Here is a 19,452-nt window from a genome sequence, read left to right as displayed (position 1 = left end):
GGGAAAGGAGGAATGAGGTTATTGTACTTTAAGATGCATGGTGAGGTCTGCAAGTGAACGTTTGTGTAATTCTCAGGAAATAAAAACTCAGCTGTTGGTTGGATTAAGAAGTACTCGGAATATTTAAAGTAAAAGTGAATTAACCTTAATTTTTCGTAAGTAAACTGGTCCTCAGCAGGGTCTAAGATGCGTATTGTTTCATTGAAAAAAGGTTCCTGAACCGTATTTAAATTAATCCGGAAAAAAGGTTCCTGGACCTGTCATAATAACAAGTAATTTGCTGCAGAACGAAGTGAGATAGTCCAATTACATAGGAAATAAACTCGCGGTAGTTGCTGGGAACTTTCGTCGTTTTGAAAACACTTTTTTAAAAGTAAAATAAAATTGTTTAATAACCGCAATAAGATTTCTCTACACTAAATTTCCAAGTGAGAGTGTACGATGTTTACCTCATTCTTGCATAACATTATGTCATTTCTTTTATTGAAGCAGAATTGCGAATCATTGTGCATTTCCCCGTATAGACCTTCCACGTTCTATTTAAGCGGCGTAAAATTTTGATCATGGGATTTAGTACGTATTCCAAGCCTCGTTTCTATGTCACTTTCTACAATTAAACAATAAAATTACCAGTACTGCAGTTCTTGACCTCGCTAAACTCTAAATATTTACAAAGAATGTTCCTCAAAACCTCCACCTACCTAGTTAGAACTCTTTTGGGTCATCGCTCCAGGTTGTTCATGTTTCCTGCTCTCAATAATAACTGCTTTCACTCATCTTTATGGCCCTATTTACCCAGATGGTGTGTCAAGGAGGGTCATTTACCCCCATTCTCCTATTGAGGAAAAAAATACTTCCATTTTTTTTCCATTCTTCCTTTTATTTGTATCCCTATTTTGTTATTTTTCTTGTTGTTTTATCATTCTAGTCTATTGAATCTTCTTGCTTATTTCTTGTGTTTTCTTTGTACATTTTCCTTATTCCTTTTTTAATCTTACAATCAGGGGCGACCCTTCCACGTAGTACACCCAAATGTCAACCTCACTTTCACGTGGACTGCAATTTGCAGACTAACGTGGCTCTGGCGTCTGAACCTGCGGCCAGTATAATGCTCGTAGGGCTGTGTGTGTGTTGTCCTTATTTGTGCTGAGTGCCCCTTCACAGCCTCAGCTTTTAACCGAAGTAAGGATATTTTAATCCTCCGACATTACAGTTGTGTTATAATAGTTATAATATTTAGTTATGGTAAGGGACTAGATGCTGTTTAGTGCGTTGAAGAACTTGATCACCGAACGAACCTCGCACGCGGCGGGAGATGTTTCATCGCTGCCGCGACGCTACTGAGGACTTTCGGGACATCGTCTAGGACATTCACTAGCCAGGTCATGTGCATCTCACGCATGCTCAAAACCGGTTTCAATACGCATGGCCTGTCACCTTTGGGCGAGTGGGAAACGTACTTTCTGGATGCGCCTAATATATTCTCAGTATATTGTAGATTAATATTTTAATATTATTTCACAATATATGAATGTTTTATGATAAGAAATTAAGGAAACAAAAAAGCAGTAAGAGCGAGAAAGATAGGAAGATCAATCTGTAAAATTAAAAAAAATAATCAAAAGAGGAACGAAGAAGGGAAAAATAAATAGGGAAAGGAGGACCTCCGTGGCGGAGTTGTTGAACACTAGGACGCCAGGAGTCCTGGGGTCGAATCCTGGCTTGGGCATGGATGTTCTTTATGAGTTTCCTTTCACCATATCATCACTCATATTCATCGTTGCAATTAGCCAAAAGTGATAGAAAGGCGACGTTAAATAATAAAAATCAAATCAAGAAGATAGCAGATTAAAGAGATTGTGTATTAATATTTCAGGAGACATGTAAGCAGTATGACATTTTCTTTGCCAAAGAGGGGGAGGGGGGAACTTGACCCTGTACTGTTTTAGTTGTAGCTGCAATCCCCCCTCGTACGCATCCATGGATGTCCTGCTTTTCGTTTCAGAAAATCTAGTCACTCAACTCAGGGATACAAATTGCCTTGCCTTTCAAAGTAAGTGCATAGCATTATGTCATTTCTTTTATTGAGGCAGAATTACGAATAATTGTGCACTTCCCGGTCGTATAGACCTTCCACCTTTTCCACCGCCCCAGTTCTTACGTGCAAACAAACTGTTATTCTTGCAGAGCAAAGCAAATCTGGAAGTGTGTATTTCACTATTGACATAACTTCGTTGAATGTGAAAGTTCAACTGTTTCTTTATGTTGTGGAGTAGACATTCGCTTGATTGAATTTGTTATTTTTGCTTCACTTGTCTACCTTCCCAGGTGAGTTGCGAACACACTAAAAAGATCACGTGATGTGTTTGTTGTTTGGGTTGGGTTATCGAGTAAGGTACACACGTTCTGTTACGTCACTGGTAGCTACTATTACGTAGCGTTTAGTGCCATGAAACTGGGGCTCCTAGGCTAGATTTCTATGTTTATCTCATCAACTTTCATTACGAGACATCAGCGTCCCCTCGCAATCAAGGGGTACCTGGTTTAACGGTGGAGGCACATTGCACAGTGGATCGGATCCCACTTTAAACTGTACGCCCAGACCCAATTAGCCTATCTGTTCATAAAGTGGACTTAAATCAACATTCGTACTTCCCTTAGCCACCGTTAACTCAACTACCAACAATAGTCAATACATTTTTCTGGTTACGTGATCTAGTAAATGCATCTTGTTTGCACTATATGATCGCTGTACGCACCGTGAATGTCCACTGTATGCACTATGCATTTTTCATTATTTGTATTTTATTGTATTGTGCTGCATTATAAAATAAAAGTGAAAAGGAAAACGGGAGAACCTTAAAATTTCGCTGTTATGACGCCCTGGTTTATTTTAAAGACACCAGGGCACTAAGCGCATACCCCTGAATGTATGGGGGTGGAGGTTGGACTACTTCGGGGGTTCCCCCCTTTTCATATCTTCATCTATGCTCTCTTTACCTACTTATTTTCTTCTCTATTTAGTTCTCTTCTCTTTCTACATGTCAATCGCTAACCTATCTGTCTACTATTCTACATCTATCTCTCTTTCTATCGATCTTCCAATTTCTCTACTCCCCTTTCCTCAACTTCTCTATCTCCTTATGGGGTGTGATTTGTGACCCTTCCATGTACTACACCGTGGACTGCATTTTGTAGACTAACGAGGCTCTAGCGTCTGGACATACAGCCAGTTTTATCCTTGTTTGAGCTGAGTGTCCCTTTGCAGTCTCAGCTTTTACCCCCAAGTAAGAATATTTTAGTCCTTCGACACTGGCGGCGATTGGGTTCCAAAACTGGAAGGAGGGCAAGGACAGTTTATTTTCTTTTGGTACATAAGGTTTAGCATAGTGCAGGGGCAAAAGTGGCAAGAAGTGGGGGGGAGGGGGCAATTGGCCCCCCTAATCGTCGCCACTGCTTCGACATTAAAGTTAATTATATTCGTTATATTTTAGTTATGGTAAGGTGCTTGACCCTGTACAATGTGACGGATGCAAAATAGCAGCTTAAGTGCTGACGCACACAAAATTTCTAATTTAATCAATCAATCTATATTTTTATAAGTATTTTCTTTATGTGTGCTATTTATTGATCCACTGCAAATTTCACATGTAGGCATTTTGAGTAGGCAAAAGGGTGAGCCATACAATTTCACGTGGGCTGATGCCCACTCTCTCCCACACTTTAGGCCTCTCAGGCCTCCAACCCTGAGCCCACGTTGACCAGACCGTGAATCGACCACTCGAAGCGGCTTCATATGCAACGTAGCAGCTTGTGTAATGGGATTCGCGTTCTTTCAGTGTGCAAGACGGGTCTCATAGCACACCGTATTGAACACCTTCGTCTACTAACGTCACCGCGAATTGCTCTCGTTGTTAGGTTAAGAATGTTACATTTAATTATTTTATTTAATCTCTTAGTATAAGTACAAGGGGGTGCTGAAAAGTTCGTAGCCCAACCCAGAAGGAGTGCACGTGGAATGATGAAACTTTACAGTTTTAAGGAGCATATCTTGACATGTACACATGCAAATTTTCGTATTAATAACTGAATTGTTATTGTGCTTTTCGGACCCCTGAAATGATCATGTGTGCCCAGCCAGCGAATTTCACAAACATCGAGATCAGAGCTGTCATCAAATTTTTGTTCCACCAAGGAAAGTTGCCGAAGCATATTCATGAGGAAATCAGTGGAACACTACGGGACTCTCCTCCATCATATGCAGTGGTAAAGAAGTGGGTGGCACAGTTTAAACGTGGCGATTTTTCAACAGATGATGCTCCACGTGCAGGAAGACCAAAAACAGTGACTGTCCCCAAAATCGTGGATGAAATTCATGACCTTATTCTTGAAAATCGCAGAATCTCAGCAAAACGTGTGGCAGAGATTATGGGCATTTCTCGGAAACGCGTTGGTACCATAATTCATAATGACTTGGACATGCGCAAGCTCTCGGCAAAATGGGTTCCCAAAAATCTGTCAGCAGATCAAAGGCGTGAAAGAGTGAGGACATCAAGGGAAGTCATTGCCCATTTTGAACGAAATGCCGACCAATTTCTGTCACGAATATTAACCATGGATGAAACATGGTTGTACCACTACGATCCTGAAACGAAACAACAGTCAATGGAGTGGCGGCACTCAGGTTCCCCTCGCCCCAAGAAGTTCAAGATGCAGAAGTCGGCTGGGAAAGTGTTTGCAACATTCTTCTGGGATAAGGATGGAGTCGTACTCATAGACTACCTGCCCAAGGGTCAGACATTTAATGCAGAGTATTACTCTGCATTACTCACAAAATTGAAAGACAAACTGAAAGTGCAACGCCGCAGAAAAATGAAAAAAAGGAATTCTGTTCCTGCAGGACAATTCCCCTGTCCATCGAGCACTGCAAACACAACTGACATTGCATGATCTAGGGTTTCAATGTCTAGATCACACTTTTATTTCCCAGATCTAGCTCCGTCAGACTATTTCCTATTCCCCAAACTCAAATAACACTTGAAAGGACGCCATTTTGGATCTGATAAGGAGGTGATTAGTGCTACGGAACAGTGGTGTGTAGAACAACCTTCAGAATTTTTTTCACAGGTCTGAAAAAATTGGAGCATCGTGCAAGGAAGTGTATTGAACTTCGGGGGGAGTATGTAGAATAACTGTAAAATTTCATCATTCCACGTGCACTCCTTCTTGGTTGGGCTACGAACTTTTCAGCACCCCCTCGTACACTGCAATTGTTCGGCGCTTGACCAAAGAGAGCTGTGAACGAGGCATGCCTAATGGTGGCCATAATATTTTGACTCCAAAACGGGACATCCCAAGGAAGTCCGTTTACCCCTAGAAAGTCTGTTAGGCCTAATTACACAATTATTTTTATTATTAACATATTATTACTATTCATTAAAGTATAAATCACATAAATGAAGGGGTCTGGTGTAAAACATGGAAAGTGACATTTTGGTAATTTTTGTGTTACAAAGTAAGTACCATCCTTGAATTCTCGAGTGAAATTTCCATGTCAAACAATTTGCATTGGACTCAATGAAGCCTTGTGAAATTGATAAACACAACACGAAAACAATTAATCTACAGTGCAGCTTCTAGTAACCTTTTTTTCTTAATCAACTCAGAAATAACCAAAATGTCACCGTGTTTTGCTCCCAAGCCTTTCAAATGATACATTATAAACAATAAATCAAATATGATCACTCGTTGTCAAAATGTATTAATTATTACAATCTCAGTATGCTCGAATGTTCATAATAACAAAGAAATATTTTGATTGTCATGAAGTGCTTGAAACTCAGTCAAGCTTTTTGACACAGTGTTGCCATTCAACATTTATTTAGCATGAAATGTCTCTGAAATTTAGACGTATTTTACAAGCCAACTCCTGGGCTTTTATAAAACAGGACAAATAGTGTTTTGTTTTTTCATAATATCGACGGGACGACAGGTACACGCCTCTTAAAGGGGACGTATGGTCACTAACAACGAGAACATTTATCGTGAATCAGAAGACGACGCTGTTCAATACGATGTCCGATAGGTAGACCCTTGTAAGACTGGCTAGCTATCTAAGAAACTAGGTCTTAACTTCGCTCTCCTTTCACTGGCGTATGCTAGCAGCATGTTAAATGTGACAGTACGACAAGAACATGCTCTGGACTCGTAACTGGAAGCTGAATTATGACTTTAGAATGTTGCAGAGGCCTTTTTTTTTAAAAAAATAGCAACTCTCGTTGTTTTAAGAAGGAGAAAGTTTAGTGTATCCTACTGACTACTACACAGTGGAAGAAGCGAACACGTACGAAAAAACAGCAGATCCAAAACTGGTATAGTTGTATCCGGAAATAGTCGCTTGGTGAAAATTATTAAGCATGGGTGCGCCGGAAAAAAACATAGCGAAATAGCAATCTGCACAGTAGAGTATTTACAATATATTTCTATTTCAAGCATAGGCGTGAGCGGACTAATTAGCTATCTGGAAAATTATTTGTCGTAATTTAATGTTCTCTTTTCTCAGAAACTATTATGCATATGAAGATGAAATTGTAACATTATAGTCCCTATGTATTCGTTAACACTTTAGAACTGGTTTTTCCTATCATTGTGGTGATATTTATATTATTTAAATAATGAAAGTAAACAAATGAAAATTAATATTGGTACGGGCTAACCAAATCTAACAAATGTAATACAGTACAACGCTATATCTCTACAGGTAATACCATCTGAATCCCTCTCATAAAATAAAATAAATAACAACAAGTTCTCAAAAAATACTCTTTCCCGCTATTAAACAACTATTACTATCTCTTCATAAATTTTACAATAAACAAATGAACCTTATTAGTTGAGGAAGGTTACATTAACAATCGAGGCTATGTTCGGGAGAGGAACAAATGCGGCGGATTTGTGGAGGGGCTCTGTGCGAAAAATATCTTCTTCATTACGTGATTATTGATTATTATAATAAACAATATCATATTGTTTTGGACATAGAAAGATGGGACATTTCAGCTGAAACGAAATTCATTACTTTTCTTAACATGGATATGATTTTCATTGTTTTTAATGGTAGTTTTTAATATGTTTTCTTTTTGAGTATACATTAGGAGGTGCCCAGGCACCCCCGTGAGCAGGCCTATGGTTTCAAATGTGTCCAATCCTACTTGCATTCGTGGCGGAGTGGTCAGTGCGACTCCTACGAAGATAAAGGCACCTAGGTTCGAACCCTTGGTGTACAATTACGTATGTTTTCCCCATCATCCACTATATCATATCATTATTTATGCTTATATTCACATTAACCTGAAGCGTACACAAGTGTCGTAAATTACGTAAATTATCCGAAGTGGAAAGAAAGAAAGATACTATCCAGCTCTCGCACTACCAGAAATAAAAAAATGATATCTTTATTTCTTGTCTTTACTCTCATTACTTCTTCTTATTATTCTCTCTCTCACTCTCTAAATTGTTCTTCTTCTGTTCCCCTTTCTTTTCTTGTTTCTGTCTTTCTTCTCTTTTGTTTCTTTCTTTTCTGTCTCGTACCGATGACGTGGTGGTAACGTCGTCGTCTTGTAATCTAGGCGACACGGATTCGATTCCCTGTCGAGGTACGTACAGTCACGGACAATAAAAATGGGACACCTAGATCTTGAAATGCTGGCTTACCTGCAAGGTGTTATGTGTGTTGCATAACTCTTCGGCTATGGTAGAAGTCGTCATTGAAAATTTGGTATTGAAATTCACTCATCGCCTTAGAGTTATGCAACACACATAACGCCTTGAAGAGAAGCCAGTATTTCAGAATCTACTATCCGATTAAAAATTGTAGATACTTGAGTTTAGACTGCAATTAAAAATTATCCAGTAGACATACAAAGAAATAATTTACATCAACATTTAGCTTATTCAATTCTCCATTAATCTATGCTAACCAATTTTTCATAGTATGCTTTATAATTTTTATCGTCGTGAGAACAAAAAAGGGGCCTGTTTTCTGGAGGTTTGCAAACGATCGCTCTCTTTGATATTATATAAATCAAAAACAGGTCGTCCGATCGTGGTGAAATTTTAGTATGGTGCAGACCGAAATGTTTTAAACACAACTCTTAATTTTCAGATTTTAAAAATTTGCACACAGCGATGTCCGTTGAAACGTAGAGACTACGGGCTGGCACAGCCAGTCAATGCTTGAGGTTTTGCCACGTTCCACGTATAGCTTTACTCCGCTGAATAAAAATCTGTATAAAATAGGTTTCGCAATGTGAATTGAAATGGATTTTAAAAACAGATGCAAACAGCTTCGAAACAAGACTAATATTATATTTGTACTCAAGTATGTATAATTTTTAATTGGACAGAAGGTGTCTTATTTTTATTGCAAGTGGGGCCTCCCCGATGGCGCAGTGGTTGCGTCGTCGCCTTGTAATCAAGGGGTCCCGGGTTCGATACACGGTGGAGGCACAAGTGGTTCGGATACCACCTTAAACTGTAGGTCCAGTCCCGATTAGCCTTACTGTGCATAAAGTGGACTTATAACAACAAATCAATCAATCAATCAATCAATCAATTTATTGCAAGTGATTGTACGTAGTGGCTTGGATCTCACGCTAAACTGTCCGTCCATAGCAAATAGTCTAGTGAACGTATAAACAAATTCAAACCCTCCTTTATTATATCGCTGTCATATTATAAATGTTCCTACATAAGCTGTTGTGATGGGCAGCAGGTTGAGCTAAAGTGTTCACATTGAAAAGGTCGAAATGAACTATTGTATTCTTACAATATCTTGGAGAAAAATACATGTTCAGTGGAAACTGGTGGACCCAAGGTCATTGCAATATTCATCCTGTCTGTTGCTTCTTCAGTGCGTTGTGCAAACCTCAGGAATTACGGCATCCGAGCAAAACATTATATTTTTCTTCGCTCTTTTTCTTATTATTCTTACTTTGAAGCGACCTTCAGTTGTAGGCTAGCTCTACCGGTTTCGTGCACAAGTCTTGTAAATAAAATGGTTTTGGTTCATCGTTACAGCATGCAAGTTGAAAAACAGCTATTTGCAATGCCAGAAAACCGTTTGAACATTACTGTTTGTTCTTCATAATTCCTTTTAGCAGGTGGTATTTACGGAACAAAACACAAAGTGTACAGAATTGAGTACAGTTTTCTGCCTAAACAATATCGTTGCATACAAATGCGTAAATAGATTAGAAAGAAACATTACAACAACAAAAGAAACATGGTATGACCTGGAATGAATTGATGATGCATTCTAAGAAGGCTGCTCACACATCTCTTTTCCACGTAATCGCCAAGGCGATTGGGACATTTATCAGACCGATGGAAACTTGTTGATGCCGTCTTTGTAGAAATCATGTCCCTGCTCATTGAACCAGCTGCGTGGGCGTCATCGTTGAACGAGAACCGTGTTCCAGACAAGTGCACTTTCAGCTGGGGAAAAAGGTCACTGGGGGCAAGTCCGGAATGTACGGTGGATGCTTCCACACTTCCCACCTGAAACGTTACAGCAACTGTTGAGTCTGGCGGGTGGTGTGGGCTCTTGCATTGTCATGAATGAAGATGACACCCTCAATCAACATGCCTGGCCGTTAATACGTCGCAACGTGTTGTTTACTGATAACACTCTCACCATACACTCTCACGAGTTGACGATGAATATCCGCTGCCGGAGCATTCCTCGCACACAAGAAACGTATGACACTTTGCACTTCCACGGCAGACCAATGGGCTCGACTCGTTCTTATGAAGTCTCCTGTCCATTGGTTGAACTAGGTGAGGTCGATGTTTATCGCTCATGATCAGGGTAAGACTGGTCCACAAGGACAACGGGAAAAATCCTGGTGTGTCTCTGGCCATTGCGTTCTGCCTCCGTTTTATACACCCTTGCCATAAGATCAGCAAAGTTCATAATATTAACTGCTTCCACTGAAATATGTTAACTTTTAGAGCGGGCTTGGACAACTCGCTTGCACTTGTGGAGGCAAGCGAGCGAAGTGTGCGGTGCATGCTCCTTCCCTCCTTTCTGCCCTACTTTCAAAGCTCCAGCACCGTTCCTCTCTTTGCAGTGCATACAAGAGCGCTCTTACACAATCACAACTGACAACTGGTTGCCCAGTCATGTTTAAATGCTTCATCCCTGCATTAATTCACTCTTGATTGACAATGAAAGTTATCGCTACAATATCAAGCTTGTGTTCTTTGTTAATAGATGGCAGAACAAAATCTATATTTTTATTAATTATAATATTACGTAAAGTGAGAAAACTGATCAATACTCTTCAAGATATTTGTACTCGGTAATTAAATTCTAAAAGATGTGAAAAATATTCAGTGTATTCTTGATTTGATAATAATAGTATTTACAGTTGAACAAAACTCTTCTGAATCAGTAACATCTCCATGATTCCATAAATAAAGATGTAAAGCTTTGAACTCAATTAAAGTCATTACGATATATTAGCAGGTACGTACCTGACATATGCAAAGTTAATGGCCAACACAAGAAAGGAACAATCGAAAATCAATTTTCATCTTCCATGGCCGTTTTTCTAGCCGAGCTAACTTTATTCCAGTACAGTCTATAATGGCATAATATGCTTTCGATCGGACTTTTTCCTTGTAGGGGAAATGTGTGTTTACTCAATGCATCTGTGTGATGCATTACGTAAAACATAATAATGTATGTTGGTATAAACTTTCCCACAATCTTCATTTTTGTTTTCTGTTTCAGGCTATACTCATCAGCGAACATGATTTGGTGGATAGTGGCGATCGTTGCCTTAGCATTCTATCTCTACCTTGATACTCGGGTTCCAAAAGGTTTCCCACCAGGTAAGTACAAAAATTAGAAATTAGTACCACTATTTTCTTTACTAGTTATTCCATCTGTCATTCTGTTTTCTACCTAGTTTAATAGCCACCTCTGTGGCTTGGGCATGGGTGTTCCTTTGCGGGCTTTATCAATTTGCTCCAATGATCACTCATCATTATCGCCGTGGTTAGACTAAAGAGGCAGAAAAGCGACGTAAAATAATAAAAATAATTACGTAGTCGGGGCGAGATATAGTGACAAGCCACGCTTTTCGCACGCAGACCTGAAAGATTAATAAACATACCGATAAATCTGAATTTACACAGTCAGTCTATCTTGGTAATTCGTGTCCTGACTTTCATGTTATTAATATTTCATTTTGCAAGTGTGGCTTGACAGTATCTCACCCCAACCCTTTCGATTCAAAAGTATCACTCTTATCAAACACAGAATAAGTTTGTATATATATATATTGTATTGACTCCACTTCGTATTTTATATACAACTCGCTCTCCCCTAAAATGTACATTTCTCATTTCTTTACTCAAAATCTCACATTGCTCATGTCTTTACAAAGTTTGTTCAAAATTGAGACTCTGTTCGTGATGCAAATTCACATCGTTTAGGCACTGATTTACAGATTTTGAAATATAAATAACTATCTTTATCGATTTCAAATCATGTGTTCAAATTTTGCATCGCTTGATGTGACTACAGTTGAACACCAGAAAATCTATGCTCAAAGTCTACCATCACCAACGCTGTGTTTTTGTTGTATTTCCACCAACATTGTAGCACAAAAACACTATCATCTTTGGTTAATTTGCGATTCATTGCAAGATACACAGGCAGTTATTACAGACACAACCCGACACACAAAAAACAGTGACAATCCAATATGGGAAAACAAATGAAACCCCTAAAACAAGCAGGGTTGCCAAGTCCCACCACTTACACGGGGTACGTGTTTGTTCAAGTTATGACGTATATATGTGTTTATTCATAAACAAGTGTGAAAACTGAGAACTAATTTTTGGGGAAAGCAACATTTATCCCACCCTGTAGTAATGGTTTCAATTCCTTGGTACTTAATATTCAAATAGGCATATAATATATATACTTTAATGATCGCTAAATATACACTGTTATGCTCATCTAATGCTCTGTAATAATTCCAAATCCCTTTTTTTATTTAATAATTGCTTGCGTAAAACAAAATGCATTTTTCTTTCTTTGAAACAGGCCCACCTGTTTGGCCCATTGTTGGAAACTACTTGTGGTATGGGATTTTGTGGCTGCGATTCCGCTCCATGAAGATCGTGTGCATCTACGCCGCGAAAACATACGGACCAATCATCACACTGAAGCAAGGAAGATTCACGCAGGTCATTGTTTCGGGAAAGAATGCCCTGAAGGCAGTGGCCACCAGCAAGGCGACGGAGGGTCGGACCCACTTGCCGATTTACCAGAAAATTTACGAAGGCGTTGGAGGCAAGTATTTAACGTTTTGAGTTTATTCTGGAATTCAAGACTTGTTGGACAACCATCCTACATGACAGATCTGGCACGTTATATTAATTTCGATAGCATAACCAAAAATGGAATGTATTCATTTAAGATATTAAATTGATTCAGGCATAAAGTTTGCAAAGTGAATGATACATACATTTTCGCATAAATCACGCAGAGCGATACACATCTCCATCTACACATAAGAAAGGTGTGTATAATCTTCAAGAAGTTTGTAGAAACATTTATTTTCAACCTTAATCTTGGCTTCATTGAACATTAACGGCAGAAGGTAGTTAGAACAAATTCGTATTTAAATATGTTTCCAACATGCCATCTGTATTCGAAATAAACAAGTTCTCGATGAAGGATTAGCTATTTTCACTGTATTTTATATTATTCAAATCTCCAGAATTATTTTGAGTATTTATAATATTCGGGGAGTGGGGGTAAACCCCCAGTCCATTCTCTTGACACGCCATTGACTCAAATTATTATAACTGGGCTATTGAAATTCGAAGCCCTCGCATTATTTCTCGGCATGCTGTGGACTTTGTCTGTGTTGTTTCGTGACACCTTGTATAAGTTGTACGTACAGTCACCGGCAATAAAAGTGGGTCACCTAGATCCTGAAAAACATTAGCTTTCCTGCAAGATGCTGTGTGTGTTGCCTAACAGTACGGCGGTAAGTGGATTTTAATAGCAAATTTCCAATGGCACTTCTACCATCGCTGCAGATTTAGGCCACACACATAACGCCTTCAATAAGCAACATCTCATATAATAACATACAACTAACATACCTAATTTGACTAAATTATAATATTTTGCACTTGTTCTTATGCACCTTTTGCACATCCCACACTAAATGAATTAACAGTTAACCAAACTTCCTGAAGCTCCCCAGGACTGCTATCATGAATATTCTAGGAACAATAATCAACAATAACCAATAAAAACCAACAATGACCATCCATTATCCTACTGATGATTATTTCCAGTTAGATTATTTTCATTTATTATTTTGTAAAAAATACTTATTATTATTATTTTATTATTATTTTTCTCTTTTCTCTTCTTCTTTTGCTGGCTTCCAGTAGGTACACTTTCTTACTTCTTACATCAGCTAACTCTCATTTTACTAGATCCCAATACAACATTCTGATGTACCCTAATTTCGTACTTCCTTCTCTTACCCACTATCAACTCAACAGCTAACAATAGTCAATATATTGTTCTGATTAGCCGAACATCGGATCTAGTGTATTGTATTTGTATTATCATTGTATTGTATTGTACTAAATTTTGAAATAAAAATAAAAATAAAATGGGGGAACCGTAATGTTCGGTGAATATGACGCCCTGGTTTATTTTAAAGGCACCAGGACACTACTCGCATACGCCGGCCTCCGTGGCAGAGTGGTTAGCACATTGCGATATGCCGGCCTGTTTATGGATGCTTGTGAGTGTCCATACATCAATTTCATTATATCATTGTTCCAAATTTGCCAAAAGTGGCACAAAAAGCGAAGTAAAATAAAGCAAATAAAAAAAGCAAATCACTAAGCGCATACCCCCCGCCCTTTTAAAAAAACGTCATGCAGGGAAGCAAATATTTCAGGATTTACGTGTCCCTTTTTCATTGTCGGTGACTATACATATAATTGTCTCCGTTGTGCTTGGCAGGTATCCTATTCGCAAACGGCCAACCGTGGGTACAGAACAAGAAAGTTGCAGTGAAGATCTTGAAAGAGCTGGGTTTCGGCACCATGGTGATGGAGTCCATGATCAGCGAGGAGACCCTCTGCTTGGCCTCCAACCTTAAGGAGCAGAGCAGGTTGGCCGGGAGCAAAGGGGTCCAGATGGAACACGCCTTCCACCCTCCCGTCCTCAACATCATCTGGCACTTCATCGGAGGACACAAGTTCAAGTACGACGATCCTGTCATGAAGCAGATCTTCGCCTACCTCAACGAGTACGAGCTGACCATGATCAACTCTGGTCTGATCCTCAACGCTCTTCCCTCGCTAAGGTTCATAGCTCCTGACTTCACCGGGTACACCGTGCTGAGAAGGGGGACAAAGTACATCAGGAATTACCTCAGGGTAAGATATGTTCCTTTGCAATTACGACAAAAATTGATTTGCAAATTTCGTAACATATCTGCTCGATATCGTGCATAATTTTGCACAACCTTGTCCTGACCTGTAGCTGGTTTTTGGAAAGGGTTTTTGTTTTCAGAGGAAGTGAGGAGATTCTTACCTTGAGAGGAGGTGAGCGAAGGTCAGGCAAAACGAGCAAAACCAGGAGTATCTGAAGGCAAGAGGATCGCTACCAGGTGAAGACAGAGGGAGGCAAGATTATGCACGATATCAGTAGAGATGTTACAATTTTATGCTCACTGTAATAGAAGTAATGCTGAATTGTAAGCAGTGGCGATGATTGGGTTCGGAAATTGGGGAGCAAGAACAGTTTACTTTCCCTTGATAGATAAGGTTTAGTATAGTGCGGGGGCAAAAGTGGAGGAGGCAACTACTCCCCACGCTCTCCCTAATCACCGCCACTGATTTTAAGTAAAGGCATGCTCTTACATTAACCATTAAGTATTAAGAACGTTGATAATCACACAACTACCATGGAGGGGTCTGTCAGACCGCTGTTTTAATTTGAACTCTGAAGCAGCTGTTTTACTATTTTCAATTTCTGACGCGTTTCAATGGAATTAACATGGTTGCAGAAGACTATTGTTTTCACTTTTCAATCATTATTGTTTAGTTCAGGAAAGGTAACGTGATTTATGCAAAGAGGAAGAAAATCGGTTGCTTCTTTACTTTTTTGGAAATTCCAAATTCTTAAAATGTCTTAATTTGTATGTTGTCTAATCTTTCGCTGAAATTGAAACTGAGTTATGAGCCATTGGAAGAAAAACGTAACAAAAAACGCACGTAATTACTGTGGTACATCTGCCAAACCGCTTACCGAAAATACGTAGAGTTCAATAACATTTCGACAAAAACGGGCAAGACGTCGTGACCTTGACAGCGTGTAGCCAGCACCCCAACTGATGGGTGTTCACTTGTAGTTGGAGGGGGCGAGATATAAGTAAAAGAGAAATTCAGAGAGGTCTGACAGGTGGTCCGTAGTAGTTAAGGGTTAAATTTGCCTCCAAAGGGGGGTGATATAACAGTAAACATTAATTGAATAAAATATGGTTGGACAGTGATGTCGATGGACGAGTTTTAATGAGCAGTCATTATCAGGTAATCCCTGCTTCAGTGATCATGTTCCACAACTCTTGCTATAGAACACTAAACGAAGTTCTTGAAGTATTTACAATCTCCCAAATTTCATCACGTGGCATTTTTGAGTGGACAAGGGTAGGGCAGGATTTAGAGAGATCTAGGAAGGGTGAGAGTTCAACTCCAGACATCTATCTCTAAAGGGTAGAAGAGAAGAAGAAGAGGCCATGAAGAGGGTGACAATATGAAAAATGAAATCTTGGAATGAAATATGGGAATCAACTCAACATGTGATAAATCCTGAATTATCAGTTTAAAACTTGAAACCTGTCTGCTGTCTGTGTGTATCCATATAAACACATTCAACACAAAATATTTCATAAATAATAATTGTGTTCAAAGAGTTGCCACAATGAAGGAGGACCTCGGTGTCATCTGTGATGAGAAACTTTCCTTTTCTGAACACATCTTCGCAGTCACGAAGGGTTCCATGCGTATGCTGGGTCTACTCTATCGTTTCACCGAAATGAACAACCTGTCTCCTCTCAACATTTTTTTTTACAAATCTTTCGTTTCTCCTAAAATTGAATACTGTTCTCCGGTCTGGTCTATGGCATGCCCTTCAAATTTAGATAGGCTAAATTCTGTTCTAATTTTTTTCCTGGCCATTGTTCGTTTCCTAATTACATCCACTAAACACCTACAAAAGCCTATTCTTCTGAAAATTTTAAATATCCATCCACCTCACGAGAGACATAAATTGGCAGACCATGTATTCCTTCATAAAATTGTTAATGGTACCATCAGAAAATGACCGCCTTCTTCAGGAAATTAACTTTCTAGTGCCATTTCGCAAACAAGAAGCACTCAACTTTTCGCTTCTCAGAAGCCAAGGTTAAGCCTCATCTAACGTTCCTTGCTCTACAGACTACCCAGGCATTTCAACGTGTTAACAGAGCAAATAGACAATTTTGATAAATCAGGGACGTTTTAAAAGGCTATTGTACAAAAACATGTAAGGGTCTTTATATGATGTAATTTTTGTTTATGCTATTATTTTGTCGTTATTTTTATTGTTCTCTTCTACCGTTATACATTCCAATGTAAAATAGTTAACGCTGTATTTGGAATTCTTGTTAAATAAATAAATAGATAAAAAAACATAACTGTAGGGTACCACCATAGGTGTCATATATGTGTGTGTGTGTGTGTGTTCACATAAAATACCTTCATGATACCACTGAGATATATATACGTCCGACATAAAAATACCTTTAGAATACCGCTGGCACATATAGAGGGTGGGCGTGGGAGGCGCTTTCAAAATTGAGAGGGGCTTAATTTTTCGTTACAATAATGTAAAATTCAACATGTATTTTACTAAAACATATGTAAAGAAAAGTTTATATCTCAGCACCATGCTGCAATATGTGCGAGGGGTGGGGGTTATTAGGTGCACCATATTTAATCCGTTATGAAGAAAAGGAAGAATTTAAGTGGGGACGGATCAAGTAAAGTGTTCAGTAAAGCTAAAAAAAGTGACTCTCATTAATAGAATAGTAGACAACCTGTTGTAATTAAATACTTTATGGGGATTATGATATGATCTGGGGGGGATGGGCACCCATTTATATATATGTCCCCATTATCAACCCTTTTTTCCAAATGAAACAGAAGAAGCCCAATGTGCTAAATATTGTCCAATTCATTATGGAAATATAAATTTGTAGCACAAGGGTTAAGTGAAAATCTTCATTAAACTTGTTACATTGTAAATGGTTTCTTTTAAAAAAAAAATCCAAGAGAGAAAGTACATATACTGATAAGAATGCTCTTGTTTATAGGATCTCCTGAGACAGCACAGGAAAACATTTGATCCTGACAATGTAAGAGATCTGATTGATGGCTTGCTTAAAGAAATAGAAGAAAATAAGAACTTTAACATATCAGGTAAGGTGGTATACTGTTTTGTCTTTCTTGCTGTTGTATTTATTGTATGCAATGCAGTGAGATGAAGCCGGCTCAATTTCGTTGATTTCCATAGTTTAGGAATAGGCATAGAATAATGGATGTCGAATATTATTGTGGATAATTGTGTCAACGAAAGTGAATATTTGATAATTTGTGTTTAATCTACTTAGGTAAACTAGATAAATCGGCGAATACTTTTTGATATGAAATACTTCATATTGGCTGCAGATGTACAGGTTTAAGAGTAACGGAATCTTCCCTTCCCTCATTATGTTTCTCTTCCCCTCCCCCCCCCCCCCGGCTCGTTGTACGTCTCTCTTTCTATCCCACTCTCCTTCTATCCTAATCTCTATTTCTTCGTTTATCTCTCTCTCTCTTTCTCTCTCCTTCGCTGCTAGACTTTCTTTTTCTCCTTTTGTCCTCACCTCTCTATCTCTCATTCATTCGCTCCATGTTTGTTTCTTTCTCTCTCTCTCTCTCTCTCTCTCTCTCTCTCTCTTCTCGTCTCACTTTTTCTCTATTTTGTTGTGGCTTTCTTTCTCTCTCTCTCTCTCTCTCTCTCACACACACACACACACACTGTTTTTCTGTCTTTCCTTCGACGTCTCTACCTTTCTTCCCTCTCTCTCTCCTTCTCTCTTTCGCTCTCTCTTTCTCTCTCTATTTCTCTCTCTCTCCTCCTGTCCCACTATATCATTCACCCTCAATTCCTGCCTTATTATTCTTCTCCCCGACCTCCGTCGCAGTGTGGCTAGCTCTATGACGCCAGAGGTCCCGGCTCGGGTTCGAATCCCGGTCTAGGCATGGGTGTCCTTTGTGGGTGTCACTACATTACTTTCATCATATCACTACTCATCCTCATCGTCGCGATTAGCCAAAAGTGGAAGAAAAACTAAACTAAATAACAAAAGTGAAAATTCATATCAAATTACACCCTCCTCGTCGCTAGTGCTCTGTTTTTCCTGCTTGTGCCTTGTGTGTGATCTGATTTTTATCTCATCCTGAAGTCAAATGCGATATAAAGAATGAGGAAAATCATAGAAACGTTAGGATGAGAATGTCTGAAATTACGTTACTGGTCGTCGGATATGACAGGCATAAAAGTGTTTTAAAATGCGTTCTACACGTACACATTGTATTTTTATTCCTTCATATATACGTATATTTTGAGGTCAAGTTCGCGCCTTTCATGAGAGGCACAAGGCCGTGAGATATCCGCCCAAAAAAAATCACTATAAAAAGTTGTTGGAACACTTCGTTACGGTTGTTTTCCTACGAGAGCTATGTTTATTAAGCCTTATACAAAACAAGTCTCATACGATGTTGGTATAATTTTGCAGCGTCGAAGCAACACTCCAACGCCAGCCTAATCGTAGAGGGCGCCATTCAAAGCTTTTCTTGTTTTAAGATCTTGTTTTTCAACTTTGGGTTAGTGCCTGTATACCTTAAGAAAAATAAGTCTTTGGGGTTCACGTGCAGTCACTTATGAGCCACTGCGAGAGCCTTTCCGGCCATCTACCTGCGAACTGAGGATATTGTCGAACTTTCTCCTCCATTACTAAACTTGCTGATGTGGTAAGCACAGAGATATTGAAGTTTCATTTGCCGATAAATTTCTGTAAGGTTTAGGCTGACAGAGGGCAATAAACCACTCCTCTTCATTCGTGCAAGCGTGCATTGAAGGCGCCATCTTTGAAATAACAAAAATGGCGTTTTGAAACTCACTTTATTAAGCCTTGAGGTCGTTTTGTAAATAACAGTTGATACCTCATGTAAATCTGAGCTGTTTACAGTCTGCCCAAGGACGTATTTAAGGGGGTCCAGGGGGTCCGGCCCCCCCGAAAGACTTACTAAGTA

General features: G+C 39.1%; 1 protein-coding gene across 1 annotated transcript in view; it reads left to right on the top strand.

Moving 5' to 3' along the window:
* LOC145991449 (methyl farnesoate epoxidase-like) overlaps positions 1–19,452 on the top strand; it is a 31,489-nt gene that overhangs the window by 6,226 nt on the left and 5,811 nt on the right. The window contains exons 2-5 of the mRNA XM_083127454.1: positions 10,796–10,896; positions 12,119–12,367; positions 14,072–14,490; positions 17,469–17,574. Coding sequence (XP_082983580.1) covers positions 10,815–10,896; positions 12,119–12,367; positions 14,072–14,490; positions 17,469–17,574 — 856 coding nt within the window. The 5' untranslated portion in view covers positions 10,796–10,814. The remainder of the gene's footprint in view (positions 1–10,795; positions 10,897–12,118; positions 12,368–14,071; positions 14,491–17,468; positions 17,575–19,452) is intronic.

Source organism: Lepisma saccharinum, chromosome 8 (genome assembly GCF_977018435.1).
Source record: "Lepisma saccharinum chromosome 8, izLepSacc3.1, whole genome shotgun sequence".
NCBI lineage: Eukaryota > Metazoa > Arthropoda > Insecta > Zygentoma > Lepismatidae > Lepisma > Lepisma saccharinum.
The sequence above is the reverse complement of the archived record's forward strand: the minus strand, read 5'-3'. Positions and strand labels throughout refer to the sequence as shown.